Source organism: Siniperca chuatsi, linkage group LG10 (genome assembly GCF_020085105.1).
Source record: "Siniperca chuatsi isolate FFG_IHB_CAS linkage group LG10, ASM2008510v1, whole genome shotgun sequence".
NCBI classification, from domain to species: domain Eukaryota; kingdom Metazoa; phylum Chordata; class Actinopteri; order Centrarchiformes; family Sinipercidae; genus Siniperca; species Siniperca chuatsi.
Genome location: NC_058051.1, coordinates 18850300 through 18875402, shown reverse-complemented (window position 1 = coordinate 18875402; position 25103 = coordinate 18850300). Strand labels below are relative to the sequence as shown.

At 40.7% G+C, this 25103-nt stretch overlaps 1 protein-coding gene across 1 annotated transcript in view; it reads right to left on the bottom strand.

The window, feature by feature from the left end:
- The window catches only part of LOC122882805, a 37202-nt gene that overhangs the window by 4959 nt on the left and 7140 nt on the right, over nucleotides 1-25103 (bottom strand). The window contains exons 2-38 of the mRNA XM_044210594.1: nucleotides 23319-23489; nucleotides 23044-23110; nucleotides 22756-22825; nucleotides 22037-22197; nucleotides 21728-21843; nucleotides 20302-20372; nucleotides 18413-18485; nucleotides 18215-18381; nucleotides 18023-18123; nucleotides 17532-17640; nucleotides 17342-17433; nucleotides 17092-17207; nucleotides 16353-16423; nucleotides 14897-14967; nucleotides 14701-14845; nucleotides 14509-14609; nucleotides 14008-14116; nucleotides 13818-13909; nucleotides 13568-13683; nucleotides 12829-12899; nucleotides 11257-11445; nucleotides 10958-11058; nucleotides 10457-10565; nucleotides 10268-10359; nucleotides 10014-10133; nucleotides 7564-7825; nucleotides 7372-7472; nucleotides 6887-6995; nucleotides 6697-6788; nucleotides 6447-6562; nucleotides 5708-5778; nucleotides 3979-4322; nucleotides 3797-3898; nucleotides 3310-3418; nucleotides 3120-3211; nucleotides 2870-2985; nucleotides 241-368 (exon numbers count right to left, since the gene is read on the bottom strand). Coding sequence (XP_044066529.1) covers nucleotides 241-368; nucleotides 2870-2985; nucleotides 3120-3211; nucleotides 3310-3418; nucleotides 3797-3898; nucleotides 3979-4322; nucleotides 5708-5778; nucleotides 6447-6562; nucleotides 6697-6788; nucleotides 6887-6995; nucleotides 7372-7472; nucleotides 7564-7825; nucleotides 10014-10133; nucleotides 10268-10359; nucleotides 10457-10565; nucleotides 10958-11058; nucleotides 11257-11445; nucleotides 12829-12899; nucleotides 13568-13683; nucleotides 13818-13909; nucleotides 14008-14116; nucleotides 14509-14609; nucleotides 14701-14845; nucleotides 14897-14967; nucleotides 16353-16423; nucleotides 17092-17207; nucleotides 17342-17433; nucleotides 17532-17640; nucleotides 18023-18123; nucleotides 18215-18381; nucleotides 18413-18485; nucleotides 20302-20372; nucleotides 21728-21843; nucleotides 22037-22197; nucleotides 22756-22825; nucleotides 23044-23110; nucleotides 23319-23489 — 4343 coding nt within the window. The remainder of the gene's footprint in view (nucleotides 1-240; nucleotides 369-2869; nucleotides 2986-3119; nucleotides 3212-3309; nucleotides 3419-3796; nucleotides 3899-3978; nucleotides 4323-5707; nucleotides 5779-6446; nucleotides 6563-6696; nucleotides 6789-6886; nucleotides 6996-7371; nucleotides 7473-7563; nucleotides 7826-10013; nucleotides 10134-10267; nucleotides 10360-10456; nucleotides 10566-10957; nucleotides 11059-11256; nucleotides 11446-12828; nucleotides 12900-13567; nucleotides 13684-13817; nucleotides 13910-14007; nucleotides 14117-14508; nucleotides 14610-14700; nucleotides 14846-14896; nucleotides 14968-16352; nucleotides 16424-17091; nucleotides 17208-17341; nucleotides 17434-17531; nucleotides 17641-18022; nucleotides 18124-18214; nucleotides 18382-18412; nucleotides 18486-20301; nucleotides 20373-21727; nucleotides 21844-22036; nucleotides 22198-22755; nucleotides 22826-23043; nucleotides 23111-23318; nucleotides 23490-25103) is intronic.

The window sequence follows — 25103 nt, the reverse complement described above, 5'->3', positions numbered from 1 at the left end:
TTGGCAACCCTACTGCTATCATATCCTCTGGAATTTGGTGTAGTCAAAGTGAAAGCCAGGCACAATAGCCATATAGGCAATTTAAAATGATAGAGACAAAAGAAACAAGCAATATGCACTTGTTTTATCCACCACCACACAGGAGCATAACATCCAGCTTTTTTAAAATTTTATATATAAATTAAATAGCTGTATGTATGTAATGCAATACAATACAGGCACAAAGACCTTGGTGCACACCTTGTGGGTGGGTTTCTCAATTTCGCCCAGAAACTTGGGGAAGTTTCGAGAGACGATTTTGCTTAGAATCTCCCTCGCCTCCTGCAGCTCGCTGGAGGAAGAGTTGAGGATTTGTTCAAACACTTGATCTACAGGACAAACAGAGTGGAAGATAGGTGAGTTATAACAAACCAAAGACAAGTCCACATAATCATTCATAGTGTTTCACAAACAAATAATTGACACCCTAAACTGAGAGGCATAAGCAGGCAATATAAATATGTGATAAAATTACTTCTATTTTATTAATTTGTTCTTAAATATAAAATAAGGTTTACAAAATAAATTTGATTTAAATGTGTAATAAAATCTGGCATAATCTGACATACACACACGCATCTTATTACAACTTTGTAATTTACAGGATTGAGTATTGTAGAAAAGGTTTCAGTCGTAGTCATCTGGACACTGTTTTCACAGATGACTACGACTGAAACCTTTTCTACGATAGAACACTCCTGGACGAATGAGGGACTACACTGTCTTAGGATTGAGTATTATTTAACATGTGCATGATCAAAAACGGACGCCTTTGCAACTTCAGCAAGTTGCTTCTACTCTCAGCTGACCATTTGCCAAACCCCTCCACCAAACAGCAAGTGTCCAATCATAGCTTAGCAATTTTTGGACTTCTCTTCATGCAGAAGCGATGTGCATGGGGATTTTGAAAGACTAATACTTGGCATCTAGAGTTTGGAGGGCTGTGTCTTTGTTTAGCCTATAGAAAACCAAAAACAAGAGCAAAAGTTTAAGGAATGGATTAAATAGTGTGTTTATCTGCTCTAACATTCCTGCAATCATTAGCTTGTCCTGCTAACTAACTACTTACAGTTAGTTACCTGACTGTTTCTAGTTGCTACTGTATCCAAGTTTAGGGTAATGTTGACAGCTCTGTCCTGCTCTTTATTGGATTTGATGTGGTTTACACGAACAACGACACAGCAAGTAATATAACTAACGTTAGCTAGGTTGTGGATTAGCAAATCGTCGCTACAGTTGCTGCTGCGAAGCTAACAGCCAGAGAGGACCAGAGGGTTTCACAGAGCCAGCAAACCAGCTCCACACAGCGATACTCACAACTCTCCTGCTACTATAGCAAACATCACAACAATAGCATCTCTTGGTAAACTAGAAAGTAAGCTGAATGTCTGTGTGCAAGTCACTTAACATTACCTGACACACAAATCATGGCTGGAATAGTGTTGTGTGGCTCGAACTGAGCCACTTTGTTTATTTCCCATTTACAGAGCCAGGGCTGTGTACAAACACCAGAATTATTTTCAGTGCGCACACTGAACGGACAGCTAGCATGGAGATCCTGGCTGAATTTGACAAAAAGACGTGTATTGGATTAAAATCACATACCCCACCTTTAAGGACTAACGATATCTACACTGCAACACAAGAACAATGCTGTTTCTTTGTTTCCATGCCTTCATTGTGATATTTTATTTCTCTGTGAAGCACTTTGTTTTGATAAGTGCTCTATAAAGTTTATTATTATTCTACATGAAACATAGGAAAGATTCTAATATTTTAGAGCAGTGTGAATGAGCCCATAAAGACAATCTTTATCTTGCTAATGGTCAGAAACACGATTCATCCATATGTATATTAGCTTGCTAGTTATTGTAACTAAAGCTGCTTTTCCACCAAAAGTACCATGAACTTTTATCCTCAGTAACTACTTTTCAAGGAACTAAAAAGTTCCTTCAGCCCATTGCTGTGTGCCTTTCCACTGCAGTGTAAAGACCCAGGAAGATTAGGAAAATTACACCCATTAGGTTACACCCACCACACAGCTGCATAACTATTGTTTTAACTTATTGTCTTAACACATCACCTGCAATTCAGCATAAGGACCGTTGCTTATTTTAACCTATGCACTGTCACCTGTTTTAAATACTGAGCTTACTGGTGTATAATGGTGAAATTGAGAGCCACTACTTCTGGAATGACCGAGAGTGCTTTCTGCCGCAGTGTGATGACTGTTACGTTAACTGCTGGACCTCAATAGTTGATCTCCTTGTGGACGTTTAATTTATTGATATTTAGTCATCTATTACTGCTGTGCAATATCCTCTGTCTCATAATCTTAATAAGCTACACTTAACAATTCATGCACTATTACTTTATACCGTATCATCATCAACCGGTAAACCCACTTTGTACTTCACACTTATTTTATTTTTATACTCACTTGGTACTTAATTTATCTGACCTTTATTATAGTGTATTATATTTTTGGCTTAGTACTTCTATTCCTGTGTGCACTGATGTGATAGAGAGCTGCTGTAACAAAAGAGTTTCCTCGAGGGGATCAATAAAGTACTTCTGATTCAGGTAAGTAACTGAGCCTTTAGCACTCAAAATCCTTAAAGTCAAATAAAAACCAAAGGAAACAAGTATGATAATACTGACAGCAGTCTGACAGAACATGTTTGGACAATTCAGCATGTTTTAAAAGACGAGCATGTAGTATTTGTTAAAGATGGCACAGATACAGGTGCTTGGTGTATCCTGCCCACTCCTCCCTGTGTCTTAATGTTCTTCAAACATGAGTGAACAGCACACATTGGTATCTACAGACCTGTCAGCTTGGTGTAGGCCTCCATGTCATCTATGGCTGTGGAGAGAGTGAACATCTTCCCTTCTGAGCCTTTTATCTGGATGTGCTTGTCTGCTTTTAAAAAGGCCTCTGTGATCCTGGATGATCATACCCAACATATTATCACTTTTAAGAACATTTAGCTGCATACCATACAAGAGAGGGAATCATGAAGCAAATGAAATAAGCTACATCAGACAGGAGACCAAGCATGGGAAGGGTTTGCACTCACATGGTCTCTATGATCGTGTTCACTTTGTGCTGGTAGGCTCTTCTGTGGAGACACATCCTTGTGTGGAACATCTCATACATATTGTCCTCCTCCTGTTGAGAGTATTGTCTATAGTTTAGTCACAACTAATCATCTAAACGGATTGCTGTTTTAAAAGCTGATCAAAAACCAGAAGTAACAAGGTCAGCACCTTGTCTCTAGTGCAGATTTGCTTCCGCCCGTCCACCTCACACACCCTAGCAAACATCATAAAGCGGCGATGGTCAAAGTTGTTCTGGATGCCCAGGTGGTGGCAGTCCCTGAGAAGAGACAGAGAAAGGCCCCAGTCAGACAGAACGCTTTTTGCAAGTTGCAAAACGCAAGGTGGACCACACTGCCTTTTTGTTGAAACCTACAATTTTAAAAAAACAAAAAAACAAACAAACAAAAACAAAAAAAAAGCAGAGCAGCTTGTTGCGCCCCAATATTGCTAGGCAACCACAAAAACACTTACTGCCTATAGAAAACTCGAAAAAACGCCTTATTATGTAAGCTAATCAAAGTCCCCTGGGGAATGCTGCATATTGTTACAATATTCTCGTAGTTATTTTAATTGTTCAGCGGAAATAGTACACAGTAGTTCATCATTCTCCATCAGAAAATGATTTGCTCTACAGTAGCTGTTCAACAAGGCCCACCTGGCAAAGTAGTCAAACTTGTCCACATCAACACCATTTCTTTTGTTGGCCACAATTTCATAGAGGAAGGACTTGTCTTCTGGACGGCCTTTATATGGCCATCTGCGGAGATGACAGCACAATAGACATTAGACATTGGCTGCTGTAACAATGATGATACTGACTGATCTTGTACAATTCACACAAGACTGACCGATTGAGCTTCATTAGTTTTCTGAGGTCCTGCAATCATCTCCTTGATGAAGTCCATGTCCTCGTCCTTGGCCCTGGCCTCGTCCTCGGCCCTGGTCCCGTCCTCTGCCTCAGCCTCGGCCCTGGTCCCGTCCTCGACCCTGGTCCCGTCCCGTCCCGTCCTCGGCCCTGGTCCCGTCCTCGGCCTCAGCCCTGGTCCCGTCCCCTCGCCCCTGGTCGCGTCCTCGTCCCTGGTCCTGTCCTCGGCCAGCACCAGGCCATACTGCTGCATATCCCACTTCAGGTTATTACTCTTCACCAGGTAGTCAAACATGGCTATGGAGGCATTCTCATGCTGCAAGATACATAGACTCATTAATATATAAAAATGAGAACTTAAAGTGAAAAACAATGACTCACTGCTCAAGTTGAGAGAGCTTATCTTTGCTAAAACATGACAGGATACACAGAATGTGAATGCTTGTCTTATCTCTCACATTTGCCAGATGACAGGTCTGTGGCCATAACTTACATAATGAATGACAATAGTGTGCATTGTAGTGTGCTTCTCTCTGCTCCCCCTAAACCAGATTTCTAACCTCTTCACCTCTCCCACTCTTCCCATACATTGAGAGTGACCCACAAGATTTTGGTGTGTGAGAAAGAGAGTGACAACATCAGATACCACACACAAACTTCCTTTTGGATGATCCCTTTTCCATTAAGAGTTCAGGCAATAAAACCAAGCAAATGAGACTCGAAGACTGTTTCCCTCCAAAATCTGCAAACTGCCTAATGAATAGCAGAATTTCATGTATTGCAATATGTTGGGCATGTTCATTTTACTAAGGTTTGGTATTTAAATGATATCGCTTATGACAGCAGTAATAATTAAAGGTCCAGTGTGTAACATTTAGGAGAATCTATTGGCAGAAACGGAATATATTTATAAGTATGTTTTCATTAATGTATAATCACCTGGAAATAAGAATCGTGTTTTCATTACCTTAGAATGAGCCGTTTTTATCTACATAGGTAGCGGATCCCCTTCCACAGCGGCAGCCATGTTGCACCGCCATGTTTCTACAGTAGCCCAGAACGGACAAGTCAAACACTGGCTCTAGATAGGACCGTTTGCATTTTTTGAGAGTTTCGTGGCCACCGTAGTTTCTCCTACACGCTTGGAAGGGGAGGGTGAGGCGAGCAGTATTCAAATGGTTGCAAACTGCAATTTCACAGCTAGATGCTACTAAATCCTACACATCTTTATATAGATTCTGTGTTGTCAACCCATGTTCGCTGTGAATACAATGTTCACTACAGCAGTTTTATCAGCGATACTCTGAATGCTACAATCTTAGCTCTCAATTGTCATGCTGTGAAGCACAAGAGTTGAGGCCAAAGAAGTGATCCTGTCATGTAGTGAAGCAGGATAGTTCTGACAAAGTAATAATATTTATATGGCAGGAATGAATTTGAATCTCGTGACGTTGATGTATGCTTTTTTACATTAAAATGTGACTGGGACGAGGAACCTTCCGATTGAGACTGCTCTACCTTCGAGCCATGCTGCCCAACATACATAAACACTGACTTGTTGTTAGTGTCTTTGCTAATTAGTTACCATTTGTATTCAACTGATTCACTTCCTTAATCCAGCTCCTCGCTGTGTTATATGTGCTTCATTTTTGTGTTTGGTTATTATGTCATACATCACAGACATAAATAATCGTTTCTTACCTTCCACGTCTTTGTTGGCTGTGCTTTGGGGATGAATATTTTATCAAACAGATGGGAAAAGGGCCCATGTCCTAGATATGGAGGAATAAACACAAGTTAACCTAATGATGATTGCGTGTGAACTGTAAAGTGAGCCATTTGTGATTATATCTTATCATGCCTGTTTTATTTGAAACAGGATAGTATTAGAGACAGGCTTTTACTCCTGATTCCCCCGTTTAATAAAATGTGATCAAATCTCCTTATTAATGACCGTTTCGTAATCTGCTGTTATTGTTTGCTGTTAGCAAATTCAATACTTCCCCCATGTTTATCTGTTGTTTTGATAAACGCAGGATGAGGTACATTTTTGCAGCGTTATTTTCATCAATGCGGCAACATACCGGTAGTCATAACAGCTCTACTGTCTTGATGATGTGATACTGATGTGATAGAGAGCTGCTGTAACAAAAGAGTTTCCTCGAGGGGATCAATAAAGTACTTCTGATTCAGGTAAGTAACTGAGCCTTTAGCACTCAAAATCCTTAAAGTCAAATAAAAACCAAAGGAAACAAGTATGATAATACTGACAGCAGTCTGACAGAACATGTTTGGACAATTCAGCATGTTTTAAAAGACGAGCATGTAGTATTTGTTAAAGATGGCACAGATACAGGTGCTTGGTGTATCCTGCCCACTCCTCCCTGTGTCTTAATGTTCTTCAAACATGAGTGAACAGCACACATTGGTATCTACAGACCTGTCAGCTTGGTGTAGGCCTCCATGTCATCTATGGCTGTGGAGAGAGTGAACATCTTCCCTTCTGAGCCTTTTATCTGGATGTGCTTGTCTGCTTTTAAAAAGGCCTCTGTGATCCTGGATGATCATACCCAACATATTATCACTTTTAAGAACATTTAGCTGCATACCATACAAGAGAGGGAATCATGAAGCAAATGAAATAAGCTACATCAGACAGGAGACCAAGCATGGGAAGGGTTTGCACTCACATGGTCTCTATGATCGTGTTCACTTTGTGCTGGTAGGCTCTTCTGTGGAGACACATCCTTGTGTGGAACATCTCATACATATTGTCCTCCTCCTGTTGAGAGTATTGTCTATAGTTTAGTCACAACTAATCATCTAAACGGATTGCTGTTTTAAAAGCTGATCAAAAACCAGAAGTAACAAGGTCAGCACCTTGTCTCTAGTGCAGATTTGCTTCCGCCCGTCCACCTCACACACCCTAGCAAACATCATAAAGCGGCGATGGTCAAAGTTGTTCTGGATGCCCAGGTGGTGGCAGTCCCTGAGAAGAGACAGAGAAAGGCCCCAGTCAGACAGAACGCTTTTTGCAAGTTGCAAAACGCAAGGTGGACCACACTGCCTTTTTGTTGAAACCTACAATTTTAAAAAAAAAAAAAAACAAACAAACAAAAACAAAAAAAGCAGAGCAGCTTGTTGCGCCCCAATATTGCTAGGCAACTACCAAAACACTTACTGCCTATAGAAAACTCGAAAAGACGCCTTATTATGTAAGCTAATCAAAGTCCCCTGGGGAATGCTGCATATTGTTACAATATTCTCGTAGTTATTTTAATTGTTCAGCGGAAATAGTACACAGTAGTTCATCATTCTCCATCAGAAAATGATTTGCTCTACAGTAGCTGTTCAACAAGGCCCACCTGGCAAAGTAGTCAAACTTGTCCACATCAACACCATTTCTTTTGTTGGCCACAATTTCATAGAGGAAGGACTTGTCTTCTGGACGGCCTTTATATGGCCACTGCGGAGATGACAGCACAATAGACATTAGACATTGGCTGCTGTAACAATGATGATACTGACTGATCTTGTACAATTCACACAAGACTGACCGATTGAGCTTCATTAGTTTTCTGAGGTCCTGCAATCATCTCCTTGATGAAGTCCATGTCCTCGTCCTTGGCCCTGGCCTCGTCCTCGGCCCTGGTCCCGTCCTCTGCCTCAGCCTCGGCCCTGGTCCCGTCCTCGACCCTGGTCCCGTCCCGTCCCGTCCTCGGCCCTGGTCCCGTCCTCGGCCTCAGCCCTGGTCCCGTCCTCGTCCCTGGTCGCGTCCTCGTCCCTGGTCCTGTCCTCGGCCAGCACCAGGCCATACTGCTGCATATCCCACTTCAGGTTATTACTCTTCACCAGGTAGTCAAACATGGCTATGGAGGCATTCTCATGCTGCAAGATACATAGACTCATTAATATATAAAAATGAGAACTTAAAGTGAAAAACAATGACTCACTGCTCAAGTTGAGAGAGCTTATCTTTGCTAAAACATGACAGGATACACAGAATGTGAATGCTTGTCTTATCTCTCACATTTGCCAGATGACAGGTCTGTGGCCATAACTTACATAATGAATGACAATAGTGTGCATTGTAGTGTGCTTCTCTCTGCTCCCCCTAAACCAGATTTCTAACCTCTTCACCTCTCCCACTCTTCCCATACATTGAGAGTGACCCACAAGATTTTGGTGTGTGAGAAAGAGAGTGACAACATCAGATACCACACACAAACTTCCTTTTGGATGATCCCTTTTCCATTAAGAGTTCAGGCAATAAAACCAAGCAAATGAGACTCGAAGACTGTTTCCCTCCAAAATCTGCAAACTGCCTAATGAATAGCAGAATTTCATGTATTGCAATATGTTGGGCATGTTCATTTTACTAAGGTTTGGTATTTAAATGATATCGCTTATGACAGCAGTAATAATTAAAGGTCCAGTGTGTAACATTTAGGAGAATCTATTGGCAGAAACGGAATATATTTATAAGTATGTTTTCATTAATGTATAATCACCTGGAAATAAGAATCGTGTTTTCATTACCTTAGAATGAGCCGTTTTTATCTACATAGGTAGCGGATCCCCTTCCACAGCGGCAGCCATGTTGCACCGCCATGTTTCTACAGTAGCCCAGAACGGACAAGTCAAACACTGGCTCTAGATAGGACCGTTTGCATTTTTGAGAGTTTCGTGGCCACCGTAGTTTCTCCTACACGCTTGGAAGGGGAGGGTGAGGCGAGCAGTATTCAAATGGTTGCAAACTGCAATTTCACAGCTAGATGCTACTAAATCCTACACATCTTTATATAGATTCTGTGTTGTCAACCCATGTTCGCTGTGTAATACAATGTTCACTACAGCAGTTTTATCAGCGATACTCTGAATGCTACAATCTTAGCTCTCAATTGTCATGCTGTGAAGCACAAGAGTTGAGGCCAAAGAAGTGATCCTGTCATGTAGTGAAGCAGGATAGTTCTGACAAAGTAATAATATTTATATGGCAGGAATGAATTTGAATCTCGACGTTGATGTATGCTTTTTTACATTAAAATGTGACTGGGACGAGGAACCTTCCGATTGAGACTGCTCTACCTTCGGAGCCATGCTGCCCAACATACATAAACACTGACTTGTTGTTAGTGTCTTTGCTAATTAGTTACCATTTGTATTCAACTGATTCACTTCCTTAATCCAGCTCCTCGCTGTGTTATATGTGCTTCATTTTTGTGTTTGGTTATTATGTCATACATCACAGACATAAATAATCGTTTCTTACCTTCCACGTCTTTGTTGGCTGTGCTTTGGGGATGAATATTTTATCAAACAGATGGGAAAAGGGCCCATGTCCTAGATATGGAGGAATAAACACAAGTTAACCTAATGATGATTGCGTGTGAACTGTAAAGTGAGCCATTTGTGATTATATCTTATCATGCCTGTTTTATTTGAAACAGGATAGTATTAGAGACAGGCTTTTACTCCTGATTCCCCCGTTTAATAAAATGTGATCAAATCTCCTTATTAATGACCGTTTCGTAATCTGCTGTTATTGTTTGCTGTTAGCAAATTCAATACTTCCCCCATGTTTATCTGTTGTTTTGATAAACGCAGGATGAAGTACATTTTTGCAGCGTTATTTTCATCAATGCGGCAACATACCGGTAGTCATAACAGCTCTACTGTCTTGATGATGTGATACTGATGTGATAGAGAGCTGCTGTAACAAAAGAGTTTCCTCGAGGGGATCAATAAAGTACTTCTGATTCAGGTAAGTAACTGAGCCTTTAGCACTCAAAATCCTTAAAGTCAAATAAAAACCAAAGGAAACAAGTATGATAATACTGACAGCAGTCTGACAGAACATGTTTGGACAATTCAGCATGTTTTAAAAGACGAGCATGTAGTATTTGTTAAAGATGGCACAGATACAGGTGCTTGGTGTATCCTGCCCACTCCTCCCTGTGTCTTAATGTTCTTCAAACATGAGTGAACAGCACACATTGGTATCTACAGACCTGTCAGCTTGGTGTAGGCCTCCATGTCATCTATGGCTGTGGAGAGAGTGAACATCTTCCCTTCTGAGCCTTTTATCTGGATGTGCTTGTCTGCTTTTAAAAAGGCCTCTGTGATCCTGGATGATCATACCCAACATATTATCACTTTTAAGAACATTTAGCTGCATACCATACAAGAGAGGGAATCATGAAGCAAATGAAATAAGCTACATCAGACAGGAGACCAAGCATGGGAAGGGTTTGCACTCACATGGTCTCTATGATCGTGTTCACTTTGTGCTGGTAGGCTCTTCTGTGGAGACACATCCTTGTGTGGAACATCTCATACATATTGTCCTCCTCCTGTTGAGAGTATTGTCTATAGTTTAGTCACAACTAATCATCTAAACGGATTGCTGTTTTAAAAGCTGATCAAAACCAGAAGTAACAAGGTCAGCACCTTGTCTCTAGTGCAGATTTGCTTCCGCCCGTCCACCTCACACACCCTAGCAAACATCATAAAGCGGCGATGGTCAAAGTTGTTCTGGATGCCCAGGTGGTGGCAGTCCCTGAGAAGAGACAGAGAAAGGCCCCAGTCAGACAGAACGCTTTTTGCAAGTTGCAAAACGCAAGGTGGACCACACTGCCTTTTTTGTTGAAACCTACAATTTTAAAAAAACAAACAAACAAACAAACAAACAAACAAAAACAAAAAAAAAGCAGAGCAGCTTGTTGCGCCCCCCCAATATTGCTAGGCAACCACCGAAAACGCTTACTGCCTATAGAAAACTCGAAAAAGACGCCTTATTATGTAAGCTAATCAAAGTCCCCTGGGGAATGCTGCATATTGTTACAATATTCTCGTAGTTATTTTAATTGTTCAGCGGAAATAGTACACAGTAGTTCATCATTCTCCATCAGAAAATGATTTGCACTACAGTAGCTGTTCAACAAGGCCCACCTGGCAAAGTAGTCAAACTTGTCCACATCAACACCATTTCTTTTGTTGGCCACAATTTCATAGAGGAAGGACTTGTCTTCTGGACGGCCTTTATATGGCCACTGCGGAGATGACAGCACAATAGACATTAGACATTGGCTGCTGTAACAATGATGATACTGACTGATCTTGTACAATTCACACAAGACTGACCGATTGAGCTTCATTAGTTTTCTGAGGTCCTGCAATCATCTCCTTGATGAAGTCCATGTCCTCGTCCTTGGCCCTGGCCTCGTCCTCGGCCCTGGTCCCGTCCCCGCCTCAGCCTCGGCCTCAGCCTCGGCCCTGGTCGTCCGTCCTCGGCCCTCGGCCTCAGCCCTGGTCCCGTCCTCGGCCCTGGTGTCCCTGGTCCTGTCCTCGGCCAGCACCAGGCCATACTGCTGCTTCTCCCTCTTCAGGTTATTACTCTTCACCAGGTAGTCAAACATGGCTATGGAGGCATTCTCATGCTGCAAGATACATAGACTCATTAATATATAAAAATGAGAACTTAAAGTGAAAAACAATGACTCACTGCTCAAGTAGAGAGAGCTTATCTTTGCTAAAACATGACAGGATACAAAGAATGTGAATGCTTGTCTTATCTCTCACATTTGCCAGATGACAGGTCTGTGGCCATAACTTACATAATGAATGACAATAGTGTGCATTATAGTGTGCTTCTCTCTGCTCCCCTAAACCAGATTTCTGACCTCTTCACCTCTCCCACTCTTCCCATACATTGAGAGTGACCCACAAGATTTTGGTGTGTGAGAAAGAGAGTGACAACATCAGATACCACACACAAACTTCCTTTTGGATGATCCTTTTCCATTAAGAGTTCAGGCAATAAAACCAAGCAAATGAGACTCGAAGACTGTTTCCCTCCAAAATCTGCAAACTGCCTAATGAATAGCAGAATTTCATGTATTGCAATATGTTGGGCATGTTCATTTTACTAAGGTTTGGTATTTAAATGATATCGCTTATGACAGCAGTAATAATTAAAGGTCCAGTGTGTAACATTTAGGAGAATCTATTGGCAGAAACGGAATATATTTATAAGTATGTTTTCATTAATGTATAATCACCTGGAAATAAGAATCGTGTTTTCATTACCTTAGAATGAGCCGTTTTTATCTACATAGGTAGCGGATCCCCTTCCACAGCGGCAGCCATGTTGCACCGCCATGTTTCTACAGTAGCCCAGAACGGACAAGTCAAACACTGGCTCTAGATAGGACCGTTTGCATTTTTGAGAGTTTCGTGGCCACCGTAGTTTCTCCTACACGCTTGGAAGGGGAGGGTGAGGCGAGCAGTATTCAAATGGTTGCAAACTGCAATTTCACAGCTAGATGCTACTAAATCCTACACATCTTTATATAGATTCTGTGTTGTCAACCCATGTTCGCTGTGAATACAATGTTCACTACAGCAGTTTTATCAGCGATACTCTGAATGCTACAATCTTAGCTCTCAATTGTCATGCTGTGAAGCACAAGAGTTGAGGCCAAAGAAGTGATCCTGTCATGTAGTGAAGCAGGATAGTTCTGACAAAGTAATAATATTTATATGGCAGGAATGAATTTGAATCTCGTACGTTGATGTATGCTTTTTTTACATTAAAATGTGACTGGGACGAGGAACCTTCCGATTGAGACTGCTCTACCTTCGGAGCCATGCTGCCCAACATACATAAACACTGACTTGTTGTTAGTGTCTTTGCTAATTAGTTACCATTTGTATTCAACTGATTCACTTCCTTAATCCAGCTCCTCGCTGTGTTATATGTGCTTCATTTTTGTGTTTGGTTATTATGTCATACATCACAGACATAAATAATCGTTTCTTACCTTCCACGTCTTTGTTGGCTGTGCTTTGGGGATGAATATTTTATCAAACAGATGGGAAAAGGGCCCATGTCCTAGATATGGAGGAATAAACACAAGTTAACCTAATGATGATTGCGTGTGAACTGTAAAGTGAGCCATTTGTGATTATATCTTATCATGCCTGTTTTATTTGAAACAGGATAGTATTAGAGACAGGCTTTTACTCCTGATTCCCCCGTTTAATAAAATGTGATCAAATCTCCTTATTAATGACCGTTTCAGTAATCTGCTGTTATTGTTTGCTGTTAGCAAATTCAATACTTCCCCATGTTTATCTGTTGTTTTGATAAACGCAGGATGAAGTACATTTTTGCAGCGTTATTTTCATCAATGCGGCAACATACCGGTAGTCATAACAGCTCTACTGTCTTGATGATGTGATACTGATGTGATAGAGAGCTGCTGTAACAAAAGAGTTTCCTCGAGGGGATCAATAAAGTACTTCTGATTCAGGTAAGTAACTGAGCCTTTAGCACTCAAAATCCTTAAAGTCAAATAAAAACCAAAGGAAACAAGTATGATAATACTGACAGCAGTCTGACAGAACATGTTTGGACAATTCAGCATGTTTTAAAAGACGAGCATGTAGTATTTGTTAAAGATGGCACAGATACAGGTGCTTGGTGTATCCTGCCCACTCCTCCCTGTGTCTTAATGTTCTTCAAACATGAGTGAACAGCACACATTGGTATCTACAGACCTGTCAGCTTGGTGTAGGCCTCCATGTCATCTATGGCTGTGGAGAGAGTGAACATCTTCCCTTCTGAGCCTTTTATCTGGATGTGCTTGTCTGCTTTTAAAAAGGCCTCTGTGATCCTGGATGATCATACCCAACATATTATCACTTTTAAGAACATTTAGCTGCATACCATACAAGAGAGGGAATCATGAAGCAAATGAAATAAGCTACATCAGACAGGAGACCAAGCATGGGAAGGGTTTGCACTCACATGGTCTCTATGATCGTGTTCACTTTGTGCTGGTAGGCTCTTCTGTGGAGACACATCCTTGTGTGGAACATCTCATACATATTGTCCTCCTCCTGTTGAGAGTATTGTCTATAGTTTAGTCACAACTAATCATCTAAACGGATTGCTGTTTTAAAAGCTGATCAAAAACCAGAAGTAACAAGGTCAGCACCTTGTCTCTAGTGCAGATTTGCTTCCGCCCGTCCACCTCACACACCCTAGCAAACATCATAAAGCGGCGATGGTCAAAGTTGTTCTGGATGCCCAGGTGGTGGCAGTCCCTGAGAAGAGACAGAGAAAGGCCCCAGTCAGACAGAACGCTTTTTGCAAGTTGCAAAACGCAAGGTGGACCACACTGCCTTTTTTGTTGAAACCTACAATTTTAAAAAAACAAACAAACAAACAAACAAACAAACAAAAACAAAAAAAAAGCAGAGCAGCTTGTTGCGCCCCCCCAATATTGCTAGGCAACCACCGAAAACGCTTACTGCCTATAGAAAACTCGAAAAAGACGCCTTATTATGTAAGCTAATCAAAGTCCCCTGGGGAATGCTGCATATTGTTACAATATTCTCGTAGTTATTTTAATTGTTCAGCGGAAATAGTACACAGTAGTTCATCATTCTCCATCAGAAAATGATTTGCACTACAGTAGCTGTTCAACAAGGCCCACCTGGCAAAGTAGTCAAACTTGTCCACATCAACACCATTTCTTTTGTTGGCCACAATTTCATAGAGGAAGGACTTGTCTTCTGGACGGCCTTTATATGGCCACTGCGGAGATGACAGCACAATAGACATTAGACATTGGCTGCTGTAACAATGATGATACTGACTGATCTTGTACAATTCACACAAGACTGACCGATTGAGCTTCATTAGTTTTCTGAGGTCCTGCAATCATCTCCTTGATGAAGTCCATGTCCTCGTCCTTGGCCCTGGCCTCGTCCTCGGCCCTGGTCCCGTCCTCGGCCTCAGCCTCGGCCCTGGTCCCGTCCTCGGCCCCGGCCCTGGTCCCGTCCTCGGCCCTGGTGCTGTCCTCGGCCAGCACCTGGCCTTACTGCTGCTTCTCCCTCTTCAGGTTATTACGCTTCACCAGGTAGTCAAACATGGCTATGGAGGCATTCTCATGCTGCAAGATACATAGACTCATTAATATATAAAAATGAGAACTTAAAGTGAAAAACAATGACTCACTGCTCAAGTAGAGAGAGCTTATCTTTGCTAAAACATGACAGGATACAAAGAATGTGAATGCTTGTCTTATCTCTCACATTTGCCAGATGACAGGTCTGTGGCCATAACTTACATAATGAATGACAATAGTGTGCGTTATAGTGTGCTTCTCTCTGCTCCCCCTAAACCAGATTTCTGACCTCTTCACCTCTCCCACTCTTCCCATACATTGAGAGTGACCCACAAGATTTTGGTGTGTGAGAAAGAGAGTGACAACATCAGATACCACACACAAACTTCCTTTTGGATGATCCCTTTTCCATTAAGAGTTCAGGCAATAAAACCAAGCAAATGAGACTCGAAGACTGCTTCCCTCCAAAATCTGCAAACTGCCTAATGAATAGCAGAATTTCATGTATTGCAATATGTTGGGCATGTTCATTTTACTAAGGTTTGGTATTTAAATGATATCGCTTATGACAGCAGTAATAATTAAAGGTCCAGTGTGTAACATTTAGGAGAATCTATTGGCAGAAACGGAATATATTTATAAGTATGTTTTCATTAATGTATAATCACCTGGAAATAAGAATCGTGTTTTCATTACCTTAGAATGAGCCGTTTTTATCTACATAGGTAGCGGATCCCCTTCCACAGCGGCAGCCATGTTGCACCGCCATGTTTCTACAGTAGCCCAGAACGGACAAGTCAAACACTGGCTCTAGATAGGACCGTTTGCATTTTTGAGAGTTTCGTGGCCACCGTAGTTTCTCCTACACGCTTGGAAGGGGAGGGTGAGGCGAGCAGTATTCAAATGGTTGCAAACTGCAATTTCACAGCTAGATGCTACTAAATCCTACACATCTTTATATAGATTCTGTGTTGTCAACCCATGTTCGCTGTGAATACAATGTTCACTACAGCAGTTTTATCAGCGATACTCTGAATGCTACAATCTTAGCTCTCAATTGTCATGCTGTGAAGCACAAGAGTTGAGGCCAAAGAAGTGATCCTGTCATGTAGTGAAGCAGGATAGTTCTGACAAAGTAATAATATTTATATGGCAGGAATGAATTTGAATCTCGTGACGTTGATGTATGCTTTTTTACATTAAAATGTGACTGGGACGAGGAACCTTCCGATTGAGACTGCTCTACCTTCGGAGCCATGCTGCCCAACATACATAAACACTGACTTGTTGTTAGTGTCTTTGCTAATTAGTTACCATTTGTATTCAACTGATTCACTTCCTTAATCCAGCTCCTCGCTGTGTTATATGTGCTTCATTTTTGTGTTTGGTTATTATGTCATACATCACAGACATAAATAATCGTTTCTTACCTTCCACGTCTTTGTTGGCTGTGCTTTGGGGATGAATATTTTATCAAACAGATGGGAAAAGGGCCCATGTCCTAGATATGGAGGAATAAACACAAGTTAACCTAATGATGATTGCGTGTGAACTGTAAAGTGAGCCATTTGTGATTATATCTTATCATGCCTGTTTTATTTGAAACAGGATAGTATTAGAGACAGGCTTTTACTCCTGATTCCCCCGTTTAATAAAATGTGATCAAATCTCCTTATTAATGACCGTTTCGTAATCTGCTGTTATTGTTTGCTGTTAGCAAATTCAATACTTCCCCCATGTTTATCTGTTGTTTTGATAAACGCAGGATGAGGTACATTTTTGCAGCGTTATTTTCATCAATGCGGCAACATACCGGTAGTCATAACAGCTCTACTGTCTTGATGATGTGATACTGATGTGATAGAGAGCTGCTGTAACAAAAGAGTTTCCTCGAGGGGATCAATAAAGTACTTCTGATTCAGGTAAGTAACTGAGCCTTTAGCACTCAAAATCCTTAAAGTCAAATAAAAACCAAAGGAAACAAGTATGATAATACTGACAGCAGTCTGACAGAACATGTTTGGACAATTCAGCATGTTTTAAAAGACGAGCATGTAGTATTTGTTAAAGATGGCACAGATACAGGTGCTTGGTGTATCCTGCCCACTCCTCCCTGTGTCTTAATGTTCTTCAAACATGAGTGAACAGCACACATTGGTATCTACAGACCTGTCAGCTTGGTGTAGGCCTCCATGTCATCTATGGCTGTGGAGAGAGTGAACATCTTCCCTTCTGAGCCTTTTATCTGGATGTGCTTGTCTGCTTTTAAAAAGGCCTCTGTGATCCTGGATGATCATACCCAACATATTATCACTTTTAAGAACATTTAGCTGCATACCATACAAGAGAGGGAATCATGAAGCAAATGAAATAAGCTACATCAGACAGGAGACCAAGCATGGGAAGGGTTTGCACTCACATGGTCTCTATGATCGTGTTCACTTTGTGCTGGTAGGCTCTTCTGTGGAGACACATCCTTGTGTGGAACATCTCATACATATTGTCCTCCTCCTGTTGAGAGTATTGTCTATAGTTTAGTCACAACTAATCATCTAAACGGATTGCTGTTTTAAAAGCTGATCAAAAACCAGAAGTAACAAGGTCAGCACCTTGTCTCTAGTGCAGATTTGCTTCCGCCCGTCCACCTCACACACCCTAGCAAACATCATAAAGCGGCGATGGTCAAAGTTGTTCTGGATGCCCAGGTGGTGGCAGTCCCTGAGAAGAGACAGAGAAAGGCCCCAGTCAGACAGAACGCTTTTTGCAAGTTGCAAAACGCAAGGTGGACCACACTGCCTTTTTTGTTGAAACCTACAATTTTAAAAAAACAAAAAAAACAAACAAACAAAAACAAAAAAAAAGCAGAGCAGCTTGTTGCGCCCCAATATTGCTAGGCAACCACCGAAAACACTTACTGCCTATAGAAAACTCGAAAAAGACGCCTTATTATGTAAGCTAATCAAAGTCCCCTGGGGAATGCTGCATATTGTTACAATATTCTCGTAGTTATTTTAATTGTTCAGCGGAAATAGTACACAGTAGTTCATCATTCTCCATCAGAAAATGATTTGCTCTACAGTAGCTGTTCAACAAGGCCCACCTGGCAAAGTAGTCAAACTTGTCCACATCAACACCATTTCTTTTGTTGGCCACAATTTCATAGAGGAAGGACTTGTCTTCTGGACGGCCTTTATATGGCCACTGCGGAGATGACAGCACAATAGACATTAGACATTGGCTGCTGTAACAATGATGATACTGACTGATCTTGTACAATTCACACAAGACTGACCGATTGAGCTTCATTAGTTTTCTGAGGTCCTGCAATCATCTCCTTGATGAAGTCCATGTCCTCGTCCTTGGCCCTGGCCTCGTCCTCGGCCCTGGTCCCGTCCTCTGCCTCAGCCTCGGCCCTGGTCCCGTCCTCGACCCTGGTCCCGTCCCGTCCCGTCCTCGGCCCTGGTCCCGTCCTCGGCCAACACCTGGCCTTACTGCTGCTTCTCCCTCTTCAGGTTATTACGCTTCACCAGGTAGTCAAACATGGCTATGGAGGCATTCTCATGCTGCAAGATACATAGACTCATTAATATATAAAAATGAGAACTTAAAGTGAAAAACAATGACTCACTGCTCAAGTAGAGAGAGCTTATCTTTGCTAAAACATGACAGGATACAAAGAATGTGAATGCTTGTCTTATCTCTCACATTTGCCAGATGACAGGTCTGTGGCCATAACTTACATAATGAATGACAATAGTGTGCGTTATAGTGTGCTTCTCTCTGCTCCCCCTAAACCAGATTTCTGACCTCTTCACCTCTCCCACTCTTCCCATACATTGAGAGTGACCCACAAGATTTTGGTGTGTGAGAAAGAGAGTGACAACATCAGATACCACACACAAACTTCCTTTTGGATGATCCCTTTTCCATTAAGAGTTCAGGCAATAAAACCAAGCAAATGAGACTCGAAGACTGCTTCCCTCCAAAATCTGCAAACTGCCTAATGAATAGCAGAATTTCATGTATTGCAATATGTTGGGCATGTTCATTTTACTAAGGTTTGGTATTTAAATGATATCGCTTATGACAGCAGTAATAATTAAAGGTCCAGTGTGTAACATTTAGGAGAATCTATTGGCAGAAACGGAATATATATATATATATGTAAGGCAGTGTATTGTGTTGTCCACAAGATGTCGCTATACCACTGTTGTGTTAAGGCAGATTCAAGTGCCTTTAGCATGGTTTGAACCTCTTGATGTACCGTAGTGTTGATACTTTTCCTCAGTTCGTGTTATCGACGCTATATGTAAGCCATGTTAACGATAGTGGAAGTTGCAATGAAAAATATCTTTGTTGTTATCACACTAAAGTTCATTTTATTCAGATATTTTGTGTTTTAAACTGTTAAAGACCTAAATGCAGAGTAATACAGAGAGTTAAAATGTTTTATTCTTTCGTTTAAATGTGATTAATGTGTGGTGGCTAATGCAAAGCTATCTATTATAATATAAGCAGTGAGTGCTTGCTATTGAGTTACATGTGCATTGAAATGTACTTTGATAGTTTAAAATTTAACCTGAGTTCGTGTTATCAACGCTATAGATGTCGTGCTGTGGAATAACAAGAGGAGTTAACATCATTACCTTTGAATGAGCCATTTTTCTATACATAGGCAGCGGATCCCCTTCCACGACAGCAGCCATGTTGCACCGCCATGTTTCTACAGTAGCCCAGAACGGACAAACCAAACACTGGCTCTAGATAGGACCGTTTGCATTTTTTGCGAGTTTTGCGGCCACCGTAGTTTCTCCTACACGCTTGGAAGGGGAGGGTGAGGCGAGCAGTATTCAAATGGTTGCAAACTGCAATTTCACAGCTAGATGCTACTAAATTCTACACATCTTTATATAGATTCTGTGGTGTCAACCCATGTTCGCTGTGAATACAATGTTCACTACAGCAGTTTTATCAGTGATACTCTCAATCTTAGCTCTCAATCGTCATGCTGTGAAGCACAAGAGTTGAGGCCGAAGATGTGATCCTGTCATGTAGTGAAGCAGGATAGTTCTCTGACAAAGTAATAATATTTATATGGCAGGAATGAATTTGAATCTCGTATGTTGATGTATGCTTTTTTTATATGAAAATGTGACTAGGACGAGGAAGCTTCCGATTACCAGATGACTGCTCTACCTCCGGAGCCTTGCCGCCCAACATACATAAACACTGACTTGTTGTTAGTGTCTTTACTGATTAGTTACCATTTGTATTCAACTGATTCGCTTCCTTAATCCAGCTCCTCGCTGTGTTTTTATATGTGCGTCATTTTTGTGGTTATTATGTCATACATCACGGTAAGAAACGATTATTTCTTACCTTCCACGTCTTTGTTGGCTGTGCCTTGGGGATGAATAATTTATCAAACAGATGGGAAAAGGGCCCATGTCCTAGATATGGAAAATAAATATAAGTTAACCTAATGATTGCGTGTGAACTGTAAAGTGAGCCATTTGTGATTATATCTTATCATGCCTGTTTTATTTGAAACAGGTTAGTATTAGAGAGGCTTTTACTCCAGATTCCCCCCGTTTAATAAGTAGATTTGATCACATTTTTATAAAAAGGACCGTTTTGTAATCTGCTCCCATTTGCTGTTATTGTTTGCTGTTAGCAAATTCAATATTTCCTCCACGTTTATCTGTTGTTTTGATAAACTCAGGATGAGGTACATTTTTGCAGCGTTATTTTCATCAATACAGCTCTACTGTCTTAAAAAAAACAAAATAAAACAAGAAACTAGCCAAGTTTCCATCCAAATGCGGTGCAAATTTCAAAACAATTTCCAGAAAATGTTTCTCTCTACACCTGTTAATGATAACTCAAAGTGACTATAATTAAAAAGGGTCCAAAATGTCGGATCTTTACTGCTCACTATAGAGGAAACCATTCAGTGTCTGTTTTATTGGTAGTGAATTAGGGAGTCACTTTTTGTGTGTACAAATGAGTGCAACACTATGAATGCATTCCAGGAGAGGCTGTGTGAAAATGTATGCTGTTATCATATTAAACACTTTTGCCTTCTGACGTGGTCAGACAACACGTCATACGAACCAGTTCTTTACTAACATACCCCAAGCTATCCACTTTACCATCCATTCTTTCGATCCTTCCTTCAATGAAATTCAACACTTCCTGCAAATATTTCACATTAAAGGCCTCCCAGTAGCTCAAAGGGCATCATCTTTCACCTTTCCTGTTAGGGACTTATTCTGAAACATCTGCAGGAACTGCTGAGTTTTAATTGGCAGTAACTTAACAAATAAATGAGAACGTTTTTGTTAAAAAGAGAAATATACATTGTAAATTATCATGTGAACCACTGCGCAGTTTTTATTTTCTGCCTTCAGTAGGGACCAGCCTTTAATTTGTAATGCCTGCAGTACCTGTGGCCATTAGATCAACATTGACTTTTATTTGACAATTTGTGGATAGTTTCACCTTCATTTTCACTCTTAATCACACCCAGCAATTAGCATTTAAAACATGTTGCATGTAAAAGAGTAAAAAGAGAAACATACATTGTAAATTATCATGTGAACCACTGCGCAGTTTTATTTTCTGCCTTCAGTAGGGACCAGCCTTTACTTTGTAATGCCTGCAGCACCTGTGGCCATTAGATCAACATTGACTTTTATTTGACAATTTGTGGATAGTTTCACCTTCATTTTCACTCTTAATCACACCCAGCAATTAGCGTTTAAAACATGTTGCATGTAAAAGTAAAAAGGTGTGTATCACTCACCCAGGTCATGGCAAAGACCAGCTATCTGCACACAAAGGATGTCTCTGGTAGTGATTTGGAGTTCAGGCTGCCTTGTACTCAGAGCCTTTACAAGCTCTCCTGCAAAGTGTGCCACCCTTTACCACAACATACAACACACACACACACACACACACACACACACACACACACACACACACACACACACACACACACACACACACACACACACAGAGAGAGAAACCTCATTACACATTACTGCACACTTAATTTTGATTGTGATTACCTTAAGACACATAACTGCGTCTATCTGAAAACATGCGGACATACCCAATCGAGTGTTCAAAGCGGTTGTGGGATGCTCCAGGGTAAACAAAGTAGGCTCCCCCAAGCTGCTTGATGTTTCGAAGTCTCTGGAACTGAGGTGTGTCAATGATTTTGATGAGAAATGGATGTAACTCCACATGCCCATGGATGGGATCATTAAACACCTGGCAGAACGCATAGAACAGAAACCCAGTCCAATTATTATCCAAAAGAGTACCAGTAAAACCAGCTCCAGTTCTTAGGGCTCTGCGAGCTAGCTAAAGGATACGGATATGAAAATGTTTTTGCATGAGCCCAAACATGAAGCCAAAGCTACACAGGAGTGGCTTAAAAAACACCCCAATGGGATCATTAAGCATGTGGTAGAGCAAAATAGAACAAAATTTGGACACTAGTCTATTCATGAGCCAAAAGAGTACCAGTAAAAACCACTCCCAGTTCTCCTGAGGAATCTGTGAACAATTTTTTCTTCATTCTTTCTCATCTTCATTTTTTCAAGCCTCCAAATTCTGATCATCTTTTGCTGTAGACTGACAATGGACTCAACGATAGATAGTAAACGTACACAATCTTGATGTTGTGGTTTTGTAGGTTCATTGACCAACCCTGGCATCTTACACATTCCTTTGCTGTTTATTCTACAAGCTCTATATTTTCTCACTTTAATCTCTCTAGCCCTAAAAATGTAGTGTGAAGTACAGTTAGGCACATGATATATTTACCTTGACTTGTTGTGGAATCTCCCAGAGCTTTCTGATATTGTGCAGGATTTTCAGACAGTCACCAGGTAGCCTATAGGAAATGAAAAACAAAGAAAATACAGAAGATGATGAAGAGTTGATGAGAGAAAAGTGAGGTGTGAAATCTCAAAGAAATCCAGGTGGTTGTTGTTGTTGTACGAAATTAGTGCTACTACTTAAGAGGAATTTGCTTTGTACACACTTCCTTCTATCCAGGTTTGTTTTAATTTTTAGACACTGCAACCTGGTTTAACAAAGGGAGATACTCACTCTATGCCCATCTTCTCCAGATCAGAAATCGTGAGGTTTCGCAGCTCGGCACCAGTGATTTTTTGTTCTGGGTAAAAGAGGAAGCAGTTAATTGCAGACCTGTAATACATAGAATTTATTCTGACAAGTAGCCGTGTTATTAGCTTCCATGCCTCAAAACACAGAAGCACAAGAAAAGTCCTGAGTTACAGGAGCTCTCAAATGGCTAACTTATTTAGACCAGCCATGAGATGAAAACTAACCATCAATTTAATCTACCAAACCAGAAAACCAACCTTCAAATTTATCTTTCCATTCTCCAAGTCCTTCTTGTTGAAGGTACTGACATGTTTGATCCACTGTCCATTGCTCAAAGTTGAACGGCAACTCTCTTGACATTGTCTTCTTTAGTGTTTTGAAGCTGTCAGAGATTGTATCTGCATCTAACCGATGTTTTCGATGTTGATCTGACAAGCAGTAGAATATCAGGACAGTCACATGAATAATGTTGTATCACGTTATTTATACAGCTGATCAGGGCAGACCTGCACAAAAGATACAGAGGGTTGGAAAAATACTTGGCTTTTATGTCTCCACCACACCTATGAGATTGGTCACTGGTGTCATCGTCAAAGTCAAATTTGCATTGCTGCCTAATTTGTATAGAAGGAAATGCAATACCCTATGAAAAGTAAAGAATGTTTTGGGGGGGGGGTACAAAGCAAACTCTCCCCATTACTTTTTGCTTGATTCAAAGAACTACTGGCCTTTACAGTGTATCAAAATGACATTACAGTAATCGCAGTAAACAATATGACCCATAAAATTAGTGTTTATGTAGGTGATGTGATATTATCCTGTACAATTACCAGATATACTACTTTACCAATATTCAGAAAGTATCAAATTCCGTAATTTAATCATGTAGACCCATGCTGGTCAAATATGAACAAATATGACCAGCATGATATAGTTTACCAATTAACTCTTGTGGACTCAGTGGAGAGGGAGACAGAAGAAGTGAAGGAAGATGGAGAAAGGGCAGGCACAGTTGACTTGGAGGAGGTGAGTGAGAATAGTGTGATTTTTGGGAACTATGATAGAATACAATGGAGTAAAGTCTATCATTACTCTTTTTGGCCACCGTCTATAGATCAATAGACATACAGTCACTGACAAACAAGGAGGGTGAAGACAGGGTAGGCACAGGTGACTTGGAGGAGGTGTTTGAGAACAGACACCTTCTTGGAAACCATGACAGAATACAATGAAGTATTAGAGTTTGTTCACATGGCGTGTGATATTACTTAAATCATCTATTTTTAGTTCAAAAGGCTTTAAAATGGTTAGATTAGCTGTTAAGTTTACAAAAAAATTCTGGGGGGAATTCCACCCACTTCCCCTTGGAGGGTTGGGTCGCAGAAGGCGTACATTGAAAATGCCCCCCGATTATATAGGTGTATATGGCCCTGACTCCTGCAGAACCCTGTTGAATCACTTAATCAAGTCATCATCTCCTTTCCGATATATGACTACTCAATACAGTGGAATAAATGAACAATGCATGGGGATAATAGGTATGCTGTATCTCTGAAAGCACTTGAGTTTGATACTGGGGACTGGGGTTCTCATTCTGTATCCCAAATGTGGTTAACATTAGTCTACTGAAAAACTTGCTTATAGAAAGATTTGTGGTATCAGTTAAATAAAGAAAAGTAAATGCAGTGACTTTTTTATTTTGAACTAAAACCATATCTTTTCCTGACCTTCACCAAGTACTTTGAGTTACCTAAACATGTTGTAGTTGCAAAAGAAACCAAATTAAATGTTTTGCAGATATGTTCAATATCAACAATTTGCGCTGGCAGTGGATATTTTGCAGATACGGTCCATATAAACAATTATTTTGTTAATAAATAATATAATTCAGGTCACATTAGATAGTCACATTTACCCACTTTGTACTTCACACTTATTTTATTTTATACTTATACCCACTTGGTACTTAATTTATTTTCTGACCTGTATAATAGTATATTATATTTTTTTTGCTTAGTACTTCTATTCCTGTGTGCACTGAC